The sequence below is a fragment of the Barbus barbus genome (assembly GCF_936440315.1).
Source record: "Barbus barbus genome assembly, chromosome: 35".
In the NCBI taxonomy this organism is placed as follows: Eukaryota; Metazoa; Chordata; class Actinopteri; order Cypriniformes; family Cyprinidae; genus Barbus; species Barbus barbus.
In genome coordinates this window covers 20,828,951-20,842,298 of record NC_136763.1, presented here as the reverse complement: position 1 = coordinate 20,842,298, position 13,348 = coordinate 20,828,951, and the positions used below count along the sequence as shown (strand labels likewise).

At 37.7% G+C, this 13,348-nt stretch overlaps 1 protein-coding gene across 2 annotated transcripts; it reads right to left on the bottom strand.

The window, feature by feature from the left end:
• Positions 1-2,082: 2,082 nt before the first annotated feature.
• On the bottom strand, positions 2,083-9,651 carry LOC306854852 (uncharacterized protein). 2 transcript variants are annotated; one of them, XM_079393104.1, is made up of 16 exons: positions 9,604-9,651; positions 9,376-9,450; positions 9,231-9,306; positions 9,041-9,146; positions 7,704-7,869; positions 7,509-7,628; positions 7,284-7,397; positions 6,698-6,765; positions 6,048-6,235; positions 5,839-5,967; positions 5,671-5,753; positions 5,229-5,397; positions 4,938-5,101; positions 2,869-2,972; positions 2,645-2,738; positions 2,083-2,550 (listed from the first exon to the last, which is right to left on the bottom strand). In XM_079393104.1, exons 2-16 carry the CDS (start codon positions 9,433-9,435, stop codon positions 2,455-2,457), a joined length of 1,737 nt encoding a protein of 578 aa, XP_079249230.1. In that variant the 5' UTR covers positions 9,436-9,450; positions 9,604-9,651; the 3' UTR covers positions 2,083-2,454. The 2 variants fall into 2 exon arrangements, with proteins under 2 accessions (XP_079249230.1, XP_079249231.1); XM_079393105.1 differs by lacking the exon at positions 9,376-9,450 and having other exon boundaries at positions 9,604-9,650.
• Positions 9,652-13,348: the final 3,697 nt, after the last annotated feature.

Genomic DNA, 13,348 nt, shown 5'->3' with positions numbered 1-13,348 from the left:
TAGAACAATACTCAGCCATCTGGAAGAGGAAGGCTTAAAAGCGTGTCTGAATGGATTCAGCTGTGTATGTGTAATCAGTGCCTTCAGCTGTGTGTGTGTGTGCAATCAGTGAAATGGATCATGGGAACTGTAGTCCGGAGTGACGTAAAAGTCTGTGTGGTGTGAGAGTCGATGTAAAGAGAAGACGACATCTGGTGGTGAGCAGACGGAAGACTACGGACTGGATTCGTGACAATTGGGTAATTACACCAATTCCAATATTTCTCAAGATTATGCCATAAGACTCACAGAAATTTTGCTAATAATTGCTAAGAAGTGCATTGCAATGAAGTGGAAATCTGATACTGTTATTCCCACAAGTCTATGGTTATCTGAGGTTAATAACTGTGTACCCTTGGAAAAATTAACATACTGGCTAAGAAATAAAAGTAAAGTATTTCATAAAATTTGGCAACCCTTTTTCTGTTATATGGAACAATAGATGGATTCTCTTTTCGAGTGAGGTTTTACACTGTTATAACTATGATATCCTGTATCATCCCATTGTATTTTTTTTTTTCTTTCCTCTTTTGTCTTTTTGTCTTGTCTTGTGTAACAAGTTTTGGTTTATATTACAGTTCTAAATCAAAAAAAAAAAATATAAAAAAAAAAATTTTAAACTAAATTACATCACTAAACCTCAGTAATCGCAATGTTTGTATTTGCAAACACTATTAATGGCTTACATTCTAGTTTTGAAAACAAACAAAAATGCAGAAAGAGAAGAAAAAACCTAATGCGTCATGGGAAGAAAAGAACAGAGGAAGGATGAGATAAGATGGCATGATAGTAAAAATCTCAGGACCCTATTTTAACGATCTAAGCGCATGGTCTGAAGCGCAGGTGCACTAAGGGCGCCTGGCGCATGGTCTAAAAAGGTTGTCCCTATTCACTTAATGAGTAATGGGTGTGTTTTGGGCATAACATGCAATGAACCAATCAGAGTCTCATCTCCCATTCCCTTTAAGAGCCAGTTGCACTTGCGCCATGGCGGATTCGCTATTTAGATGGAAGAATTTGCAAGCACAAAGACTGAACGCTAGTGTTGGGTACCGAACTCTGTACTTTCAAGGGTACCGACCGAATTGCGTCGGTACTACTGAGTACCGATTCACATTTAATCAATCGTTACCAATTTTGGACAGGATGGCAGAGTCCATTCATAAAAACGGAATTCACTCTATAGCTGTCAGTCCTCTGTCATGTGTGTCATGTGTTCCCGCCTCATATTTCCATATTTGGTTTGTTTCCTGTCCTCGTTTTATGTGATTATTAGTTAATTCTGTTCCAGCTGTGTTTTAGTCATTAACCTGTGTATTTAAGTTCCTGCCTGTTCAGTTTTGTGTCGTCTGGTCTACTCCCCGGTGTTGTCTTGCCCTGCCTTGCCTTGTTTGGATTTCATTAAAGACTGTTAATTTGACTTACATCCTCGTCTACGTGTTCCTCGTTCCTCCCTGCTGTGTGCACCGTGACAATAGCGTGGAATGCCACGGAATTCGTCAATTTTTGGATGAATAAAAGAAGGTCTGTCACTTAATTCGCATATAGGCGCATATTACTAAAGCACTCTTTTAAATAACAAAAAAATACTATAAAAAATAGTCTATTTCAGATGCCTCAAAATAACAATGCGCCTGAACACACCTCGTTTTCAGACCAGCACACCCATAAGCGAACAGATGGGCGCAAATTCATTTGCTATTTAAACAACGTGCCGCAGGACGTGAAAATTAAAACTGCGTCAGACTGAAACTAGTAAAAAAATACTTGCATCGCGCCTGGCACCGCATTGCACCGGGTGTATGATAGGGCCCTCAGTTCTAGCAGTCACTGTTTTTCTTTTTTGGCCAGTGTGATTTCTGATTGGCCGATCTTTGCAGTGTGGGCTGTCCTTGTGAGTGGGCGAGAGAGCAAGCTGTTGCTAGTATGAGAAAATGAGCTTTGGCTGTGATAAAAAGGGGGTGTGTTGCCATGATAATCCGGTGGGCCATGTGCACAAAAGATTCTGCAGCAAATGGAGGGGGTTAAAAAGGGGTTGAGTTTCAAACCAGCTAAACTTAAATTTAATGAACCAGAAACAGTTGAACACATTCTTATACACTGCATAGCATATAAAAATTAAAGACATGTACTACAGGATGATCTGCAAAAAATGGAACACAATACACTACCATTAGAAAATCTCCTGGCTAAAAAATCTGGGAGAATTCCTATGCGATATGGAACTTTGAGGTTTTTAAAGGAAACGGGAATTGAGTTAAGAATATAGTTTATTTTATGTTATTTATTTCAAAGAGACACAAATCCTTCAAGCATTAAGATTCCTTTTTATCCCCCATCAATTCATTACTATAAAAAATATTTAGTAGAGACTGAGCACAGAATAAAATAATAACCAAAAGACCAGATTGCATCTTAAGCCTCCAGCGAGGTGCTGGACATAGTGCTGCTCTTAGGGGTTTTCACTTCTTTGCTCCCTCCTGTACGCGGAGACTCATCTTTATCCTGATCCTGTAACAGATAACCAACAAACACCCTATAACTGTAATGCAACTGTATTTAATGGGTAAATCAGAATGGGAAAGAGCTCTTCTGTGTTCCTTACACTCTTCCTCATAATGAGCTGACGGATTTCTTCGCGGGTCAAAGGTCGATCCGCCTCATTTATCAGAGAAGAATCCTCTGCCTCATAATCATGCCTGAATCATGCAAAATAAGACCAGGAGCATGTATTAACAAAATTAAGTCACACATTTTTCACATATTATGTGTAATATCTCCATATCTTGTGCGGCCTGTGTGGCTCAATATATGAGATGCTGCTCTTACCTGGTAATGCGTCGCTGAGCGATCGCTTCATGTGTCTGAACGTCTGGTTTCTGACCCAGCAGGAACGGAGCAACCGCTTCCAGGTCAGAACTGATCTCCGGGTCCTGTCAACATGCAAGATTTACATGAAATTTGCACTTCTGGTCGAAGGTTTGGAATAATTAAGATTTTCTAATGGTTTTCAAAAGTCTCTTATACTCAGCAAGGCTGTATTATATATATATATATATATAAAAACACACTACAGCAAAAATATTAATATTGTGAAATATTATTACACTTTCAAATGACTTTTTTTCTATTTGAATATATTTTAAAATGTCATTTATTCCTGTCATGCAAAGCTGAATTTTCAGCATCATTACAGTGTCACATGATCCTTCACAAATCATTCTAATGTGCTGATTTACACTTAAATATGAGTTAAATGTACAATGGTTGCCCTTTAGACTATTTTGAGAGTATTCAGTACACTTATTTGTTTTATTAAGGAATGAGTTGATTTTGTTTCTCTGATTGTCGAATTGTATTTTACCTGCAATATTTTTATTTAACCTTAGTAGAATCTAATGCACAGCTTTGTATTTCTTATTTATATTTGTTAAAGAAACACAAAATTGCTTTAACACTATAAAATAACCTGTAGGTACCTTCTCTTAAAGGAGACCTATTATGACCCTTTTTACAATATGTAATATAAGGCCCTGTTTACACTACTCCGGCGTTTTCGAGGTCGAAAACGGAGACTTTTGAAAACGCTGCAGACCCCGTTTTAGTTTGAAAACTCTGGGGTTGCGTTTCAGTGTAAACAGACCAAAACGGAGACTTTTTAAAACGATGGCGTGGCTGCACACATTCACTCTGCGTATCCTTGACGACCGTGTAAACAATAGCATCATGCTCATTGTTGTACCCATAGATATGTATGGGTAGATACCCCATTTGACCGCTCCAAGCACGCAGACGCATCCGCCATCTAAATAATAGGGCATCTACCTATACATATCTATGGTAGTACCTGCATGAATGGTCATATGACATGCGTTTTCGGTTGTGTAGTGTAAACGGAGATTGTTTCTGAAACGTAGCGGAAATGCCAGTGTAAACGGGGATCGTTTTCATTATGAAACACCGTTTTAAAACAAAAATGCACTAGTTTAAACGGGGCTCACTATTCTCAGAAGTTCCCAGAATGTGTCTGTAAAGTTTCAGCTCAAAATGCCCCACAGATCATTTATCATTTTGAAAATGCCTATATTGAGTGGAAGCAGAAACACGCTGTTTTCGTGCATGTCTCTTTAAATGCAAATTAAACTGCTGCTCCCCACCCCCTTTACTAGAATAGGGCTATACCTCTCTTTAGAGCTAGTTCCTCAGATACTCTGCTAAAAAACAGTGTTTTGTTTTGATTATCATGTCTGTTGTGTTGTAAAAAAAGAGTCAAATATCAGAAAAAACAAAACATTAAAAAGAAGGGTTACGATCAGGCAAGAGGTAGGACCCATGTAAATATCGGAGCAGCTTTCCAGCGGTGGAGAGAACTCAAGGAGCGGGAAGGCCTGGAAGCGAACGCCGAGGTTGCGTTGTTTTTTCTTCTTGTTACGTTGATTTCGCTTTGTTTCACACAACCTATCTGCATTGGCTTTTGTTTCAATATGCTTGTGTGTCATCTTCACTTGTTTCCGTGATCATCGTTGCCATGGTTGTGTACGTACGTGTGGGGCGGAGACATCAAAATAGGGGCGAAGTACTGTTGGGGTATGGGTGTGTTTGTTTTGGTCATTTCAAATATCAACATCGTTTGGCAAAAATCAATTAGTACACCTTTAAGGAGTGGAAATATTATAATAAGATCCCCTTTCAACGTCACAAGGGAAGCGAAATCTGAGCGGCTCGTTTTTTCACAAGCTTGCAGAGAAACGCTTACCAAAAAAAATATATATAATAATTACTGGGTTGTTCTTTTTCACGTTTTCCGTGTTGGTAGATGCTCCAGGGACTCAATTATAGCACTCATACACAGTAAAAGTCAGATTTTCATTATATGTATGCTGGAGTCTTTTCTGTACCTTTGATTTAATGAAGGCTTGAATGGTGAGCAGTTCACTGGCCTTCTGCTCCACCATGCCGAGGAACATCATCAGATTACTGTCTGTGATCCCAGAGGAAGAGCCCAGCATGCCTCCCATCTGCCCTAGTTTGCAGTCAATCTTTTTGAACATACTGTCTAACCCTAGAAATGACATCAACATAAGTAACTGCTACTTTTGAGAATCAAAAAAGTTTAATATAAGTAATATTCTTCATCCAATATGATAATGTGGTCTTGATTCGTCCAAGGTTTTTGATTTCGCTAGTACCTGTTTTGACCTGATCAAGGATCCTGCTGATGTGATCAGCCTGGGCTTCATACTCTTGAGTCTGTGCCTTACACTCTTGCAGTTGATTCTTCAGCTGTTTTAAAGCCACCTGACTTTCCTGTTCCTGATGACGACTTTTTATGTTCAACTGCTCCGTATCTTTTCTAATCTAGAAGAACATCAAGAGAAAAAAATGGGTTTAAAATCATATTAAAATGTAAATATGAATAACATTATGCACATTGCATGTTCATTCAGCCTGAGTTGGCACAAGCTTTTACTTGGTCTTCAAGTTGTAATTTTCAGCGTTGTTATTGTTAACTAAAACTAACAATTTTCAAATCTGTTCCTGTTGATTAAAATGTAAAGGTATTATAAATATTGAAAAAATCTTAACTTAAAAAAAAGCTTAAACAAAAATTAGAAATGTTGACACACTGACCTGTTGGATTTCCTCTCTCAGTCTCTCAGCTTCTGCATTCTGTTCATTCACGTAGTTAAACAGAGCAAAGTTCCTTTCTTCACCTGTTAAAAAAAAAAAAAAAACACAATCGGTTGCATAACACACTGCAATCTTTTGTTAGCACAAAACAGAAAACGCAAAGCTCACCCTGAATGAATTTTGTAACCAGCTTCCCCAAATTATCTTCTCCAGTCAGTTCCTGAATCTGTTGGAAAGCCTTCTTCAGAGAATCAGGTGTCTCCTCTCCACCGTCTGCCTTCCTCTGCTCCTTCATCTCTGCTTCATCAGCACACTTTGTTCAATTTTCAGCCAAAATACAGATTTATGATCAGTCATTACAATTACTGCTCTCTGACCCTGTCTGCGTCTGGTTCTTTTCCCATTATCCATGGAGGCTCTCTGATTATTCTTGGTGCTCATGAACTCTTTGAGTTGGTGTTCATGAGCGATGACTCTCTCCAGCTCCTGCATCTCAGCTGAGTACTGTGCAAGATCCTTTACTGCCTTCTCCTTTATCATGGATGTTTTGGTCTGAGCATCCACTCTGAAATACACAAAGATAATTAGAACTATCTTCAAATGTTCAAAAGTCTTAATGAGGGTAGAGCAACTTATAATGCTACACAAAATGATAACTTTCTAATAAAACCCATGTGTGCATTTTTCTCTGTTAAAAGTAGTTGGGAAACCTTTTGAATTTAAGTATGATGATGCTGCATGCACAGAAATGACAAGCATTCAGTTTAATTAAAAATGACACAATTAATCAAATCTATACTGCATGGGAGAATGATATTAACTTATAATATTGAATTGAGAATTTTACATTTACATAATATGGACATGGAAGCAGGCCATTAAATTCCTTAAAACTAAAACTATTAAAAAAATTTTGTTCATTTTAATAAAGCTTTGATATCAATAATGTAAATATAAATAAATCAATTCCAGGTTTTTATGATTGTGGCAACACTGTATAATAGAAAAGTAGCTTAAAGTATCTCACTTTGCATCATAAGCTGTGGCTGATTTGTCGACAACTTCAGCAATATCCTTACGAATGTCTTGTAGTACCTGAAAGAAAGACATAAGCACCTGTTTTAAAGGAATAGTTCACCCCAAAATGAAAATTGCTGAAAACTGACTCGACTTCCTGAATCACAACACGAAGATTGCGTTTTATTCTTCATCAGAACAGATTTTAGCTTTACATCACTTGTTCGCCAGTCGATCCTCTGTAGTGACTGGGTGCCGTCAGAATGAGAGTCTAAACAGCTGATAAAAACAACAGGGCTTTTTCACTGAAGGAGGCGTTATTATAAATTTTGGCCAGAAGTGATAGTTTAAAGCTAAAAGGTCTTAATGATGGATTTGTTACTTACAAACGCATAGCCTTTTACTTCACAAGATGTTAACTGATTGACTGGAGTCGTGTGGATTACTTATGATGTTTTTATCAGCTGTTTGGACCCATTTAGTACAGTGGATCCATTGGTGAGCAAGGAATGTGATGCCAAATTTCTCCACATCTGTTCCGATGAAGTATTAAACTCATTATACACAACACTCCAGAGCTGCCCAGAATCCACAACCTTCTCCAGTTTGCGATACAGCTGCTGGAATCGGGTACGCTGCATGTGTAGTAGCTCAATATCTTTTCTGAGTTGGCTGTTTATCTTCATCTGTTCATTAAAGTGAGCACGAGACTGCAGGGACAAGGGAAACAAATAATGGAGAAGTTCATGCACACATTGGGTGTATTTATTTTTTATCAGTCAGATTATTTCTCTGTTGAATTCTATTGATTCTCTGTTTACCCGATCCAGTTTGTTCTGTGTGGTGCGTATGGCCTTCTGAATGTCGCGGGGATGAGACTTGTGACTATGGGAAGTCTGTCCTCTTCTCATTTCCACCAGTTTTTTCTCCATAATCATGATCTGTAAAACCGAATGCATGCAAATAACTATCTGTTGCACAGTATGAGAATGTTTTATACTTACGCACATATGCACCTCTTTTTGCAGCTCTGCTTGGGTCTGTTTCTCTTTCTCAGTTTCTTCATCCAGCTTGTCTCTTTGCTTCAGCAGAGCACTGACAGCCTTAACAGCCGGACTTTCACTCTCTCTGTGCGTTCGCAGCAACCTCTCTTGCTCTGCACGCAGCTCAGCAATCTCTTGCCTGCGGACAAACATGCACACACAAGAAAAACAACAACAACTAAAATGTACTATATATATATATATATATATCACGTTTTACACTAAAACTGCAAGAAAATCAAACACATAAATCTAAATTGTGTTCCAAATTTGAGGTTGACATGTCAAAACATGACCTTTCAGTAGAGTTTGTTTGTGCGCAGTACCAAGCGTTTGCTGAAATTCACTTTGATTCCCTTCATGTCCATGACTTTTTTTTTTCTTTTCTTTTTTTGGTGTGTGTATGTTCACATAGCAAGTGCCAAAACCTCTACCAAGTTTTGTACCATTCCGATGAAGTAAAAAAAAAAAAAAAAAAAAAAAAAATTTGGACTGAACTGAACAGCACCAGAGGTTTAAGAAAAATGGCTCCCGGAAATGGTACCCAGTGTTGCCAACTAAAAAGTTGCTAAAGGAAGGTCGATTTGTTGCTAAATGACGTTGTGATATCATTTCGTGATGACGTCATTGCGTAATCTCGGGGCTCAAAATTGTGTCACAATCTCAAATCTATTTTATATATGTTCATTTAGATTTGTTTGTAAAATAATATGCATAATATAATATTAAAATGCAAATAACTGTATTGAATTGAATTATTGAACACATTTTTGAATGATAATTTTTTTTTTAAAGCTAGTAAACTAGTAATACGACACATTTTCAACAATTATGCTTTAAACAATGTATTAGTAGTTAATATGCTACATTCTAAGAAAAGTCTGTAAAAATAGGGCACAGTCTACTATGTTAATATGAAAGAATTTTGCATATTGTTTTTTTTTAAATGACACATTGTGTTTTTGTGTTACAGTGGATAATGGATAAATTAGTATCTTTTCCATTTTTCTTACAGTGTACTAGCTGATCAACAATCGCAGGTACAATCTATTAACAAAGTGTATTATGAACGAACAATTATTACATTATTATTATTATTAAACTGAACAATTGCAAATAGCAGCTAACTAAATTCACATGGTATGTGTACTGCTGGCATCTTTGGTTTCCTCTTTTTGTGTAATCTGGATGGACTTATCAAAAGTTGCCAAATAAATTTTACAAATTGCTAAATTTGTTGCTAGGTGCTTTCGGAAGAAAAAGTTGCTAGGGTAGTCTGAAAAACCAAATTTTGATGGGACGGGACTGACCGCTGTTTGCGTGAAGCGTCCTCTTCCTTTAAGTAGAGCTCGCGATTCCTCTCCAGTCGACGCAACTCCAGCCGCAGTCGATGCACTTTCTGTAGATCTGTCTCATCTGGACACAAACAACTGGTAGCATAAGAACATTCATATGCATGATATTATATTAATTATCAATTACAATGTTGAATTTGCATACCACTTTCACCGACACTGCTGTCAAAGCCAACTTTGGTCGGGGACCCTCCGCCAGACATAATGAATGCAACCCTGGACTAACAACAGCCGTTTTATGAATAATAAACACAAAACACGAGTAACAGACAGAACATAAAGTATCTTACATGAAACGTGTGATTGTAAAATAATTCCCTAGCGACTGTCTTCTGTCCCGAACGATTCATCAAAAACCCAGAGGCCTTTCAATAATAATAAAACCAAAACAATCATTTAAATGAGAAGTTTATGAATGAATATGTAGCAGAGGAAAGTGGCAGAGAAAGGGACCACTATTTAAACTGTTGAGTCGTGTCCACTAACTAACTAACTGGGTAAATAAAGTCTTATCTTACCTTTATAACTCTTCAGGTGAGTTCAGTCGTCTGCCTCGGTTTGAGAGGGTGGACTGTTGTTAGCAACAGTATCTAAGAGAAATAGCGATCAACAGGGGGTGCTGCATCTTACAAACAGACCAGTGGAAGGAAAATTCACTTGTATAGAGATTTCACGATACAAATCGTTGCCAAGCAGCTTTACAGAAACTTCCAGTTTTGTGTGTTGGTTCAGGGTTGGCATCGGTGTTTTATCCAACACATAAAATCAATACTGCTAAAAAAAAACAATAGAAGCCCAATAGAATTTTAATTTTCCATTAAAATACCATTATAAACCATTAGCTTTTTCCAGTAAAACCATTACAAAATTCATTTTTGTAGTGTGTTTTGGGCATTTTTCCACTAGGATTTAACATCCCACCAATAGAATCCATCACATACCAGTAGACACCAATACAATTCCCATCATAACCATTAAATCCATTACATTTTCTATAGTTTTTTCAGCAGGGTGACTCCGTTAGAAATCTTATAATGGGGCATGTTTGGATCTTCCAACTGTACAATAACCTTAAAGACAACACTGAGCACAAAACCAAGCTGTGGCGAGTCTTTAGCCACTCAAACTCTCCTCCTCACCGTGCATTAGGACGATATAGACACACGTCCTCTTCCAGGCAGTTTCGTAACATTTTATGTTGATTGGAAATTCTTAATTATTGTTGGTGGAAATGGGAATTTTCTCTGCTCTAGCTCTTTTCTTAAAGCCACTTCACTAATTTGTGAAGGTCAATTATCTTTTGCTGCACATCAGAAATATATTCTTTGGTTTGTCTCATTGTGATGGATTATTAAGCGAATTTGGGCTCCTATTTATATTTCTGTGAAACAGGAAGCCATGGCTGGATAATTTCATGTTCATACTCACCCTGGAGTGCTCAAAATTGTGAATATTAATGGGAATATACTTCACAGATATTTTACTCATAAGAATTTCTAGGGGTGCCAATAATTGTGTCCAACGTGTGTTTGAGAAAAACATTTATTTCATAATGATATTTCCCCCCATTTTAAATTCTTATTATCCAATGAAAGGCTATATTTTTGGGACTTTTTTAAATAAAAGATCAAAAGGATTACCAATGCAGATTAATTTTCACAGCCTTCTTTGATCATATTTACCAAGGGTGCCGATATTTTTGGCCATGACTGTAATTTGCGATCAAACTTGTTGCAAAATTTGGTAGTTTTGTATATTGGTTCAGGGTTGGCATCATCTGAGGTACTCTGAGGGGTTGGCAGCATCATCTCTTCTCAGGTGTTTGGTCATCTCAGATCTTCGTAAGGGCTGGATCCAGACTGAAGCTTGTGTGATTAGTGGCAGAAAAGAGTGACATTCATCTCTGCTTTCTTTCTTTCTTTCTTTCTTTCTTTCTTTCTTTCTTTCTTTCACATTTTCATGTCTCAGGAGTCGTAGGCTACAAGAAGCAAATAAATAAAAAATCAGTTGACAATTTCAGATGTATATTAGCCTATGTGTACAGGTTTGCTAGGACACTATGTCCTCACAAATCAAATGGCTTAAAAACATAAAAAAATTGTATTTATTTTTTTTTATCTAAAAATGCAGAAATCTTTCTGTGATGGGTCGGTTTTAGGGGTAGGGTTAGTGTAAGGGGTGGCAGAAAATGCACTGATCAGTGAGGAAATGACATTACTGCAGTAGCAGTCTATGAAAGCCATGGAAATAAAGAGTAAAAAATGTAATTTCCAGTTTATATCTCACAATTCAGACTTTTCTTTTTCTTGCATTTTCGAGTTTATAGGCCATCTCACTGTTCTGAAGAACTGGTTGTGTGAGCGTGAAATAGCCTAAACTCAGCATTGCGAGTTATAATGGCTGAATTTGGTCACATCAACTTGCAATTGTGAGAAAAAAGTCAGAATTGGGAGATTAAAATTATATATGTTTAAATCATCTATGTAAAATATAGGTTTAAAATATGATTTCATGTTATGGTCTTTTTTATCTTATGTAGACTCTTGTTTATGTAAAATTCTGGTTTCTTTTTTTTTTTATATAAGATGTCTTCAGAGCATTTTTACTGGAGGAGACTTTCTCAAGTGGAGTCAATAATAAATGTAGGTCAGAAGCAAATACTGTGCAGCTGGATTTAAATTTAAGGTATTTTGCTTTAAATTTACCATTCATACAAATAAAGTTTAAGACTGATGATACACAGGGCAACTTTTTGAGCAATGTTGCCATCAACGGGCAACCAGGTGAGACACAGTGTCACGAATCCTGGCCATGCACTTCCGTTCACTTGCCACCAGAGGTCACTCGTTCGTCACACTGACTCATACACCACACCACAGGCACGTTACATTGAACTACATTTCCCATCACCCACTGCATTGACACAGCTGTTCACACTGATCACTTGCACCTGAGAACCATCTCACAATCACCATCACCCAATCACACACACACTACATAAGCTTGGGACATTCTCTTGCTCTCGGCTGAGTATTGTTAGCCCTGCTACTCTACAAAGCGGTCTCTGGTTATAGTTTTCCTGGTTGAGTTCCTGTGTTCTGATTCCTGCCCGGTCTCCTGGATTATTCTCTCTGCCTAGCCCTCTGGATTCTGTATGCTGATCGTCGACCCACGCTGCCCTTCGGATTGCTCTGTGTCTTGCCTCTGCCATACCTGTCTGCTGTTTATTGACCCTGCCTGTCTTGACCATGTTTTGTAATAAAGCTTTGCAAATGGATCCGCACGTCTCACGTCTCGTCAACCCCGTTACACACAGGGCCCACGACTGATCTAAAATATCCAGACAGAAATTTGTTACCCATTCTCAATGGGAAAGTGCCCACAACCTTTCTCAAAAAAGTAGCTCTGTATATCATCAGCTTAAAATATCATCTAACTCCTTATGGTCAGAAACATCAGAATGGAAAAGATGTTATGGAAATATTGCACAGCTGGTGGATCACAGGAAGTAAGGAAACTGATATTTGAAGCCAGAATTGTTTAGAATAAGAACAAAAGTAGAATACATGTGCAATAGATTCTTCTTCCTCTTGACAGAAAGAGCAGAGTGGAGAAATACAGTATAATGGTTAAAGTGACTTAATTCAGGTTTCATCACTCCAGTATGTGGCTTATTGCAACCATAAACATCTGCGTTTTGCTTCATAGGGCATCTTTGACAACGGTATTCCATAAATATTTTTTTTGCATTACGATGTTGAAATCCAAAGGCACAAGAAGACATTTTTTTCTCTTATTCCATAGATTTTGGCCATTTCCATTCACTTGTTACCACTGTTTTTCTGCCACCACAATGTGTACGCAGCTGCAAGTGTGCAACTGTGACGTCTGCTCACAAAAACCAACTCTCTGTGTGTGTGTGTGTGTGTGTGTGTGTGTGTGTGTGTGTGTGCATGTTTATGTGGTTTATGAGGACACAAATTTGTATAATGACATGGGTATGACAGAGGTGTTACAATATGAAGGTGGTTTATGAGGACACTGCCAATGTCCCCGTAATTCAAAAGGCTTAAAAAGCATACTAAATGGTGTTTTTTTTTTATCTAAAAATGCACAAAGTCTCCTGTGAGGGCAAAGTTTAGGTGTAGGGTTGGTGTAGGGCAATAGCACACACAGTTTGTTCAGTATAAAAACCATTACGCCTATGGAGAGTCCCCATAAACCACAAAAACCAACATGTGTGTGTTTAAGTCAAGTCAAGTC

Coding starts and splice junctions, on each gene's coding strand:
- LOC306854852 (XM_079393104.1), bottom strand. CDS start 9,435: ATGAATCGTTCGGGACAGAAGACAGTCGCTAGGGAATTATTTTACAAT. Junction 7,870..9,040: donor GACGCTTCACGCAAACAGCG/GTCAGTCCCGTC, acceptor GTTTGTCCGCAG/GCAAGAGATTGCTGAGCTGC. Junction 5,968..6,047: donor AAGAACCAGACGCAGACAGG/GTCAGAGAGCAG, acceptor CTGATGAAGCAG/AGATGAAGGAGCAGAGGAAG.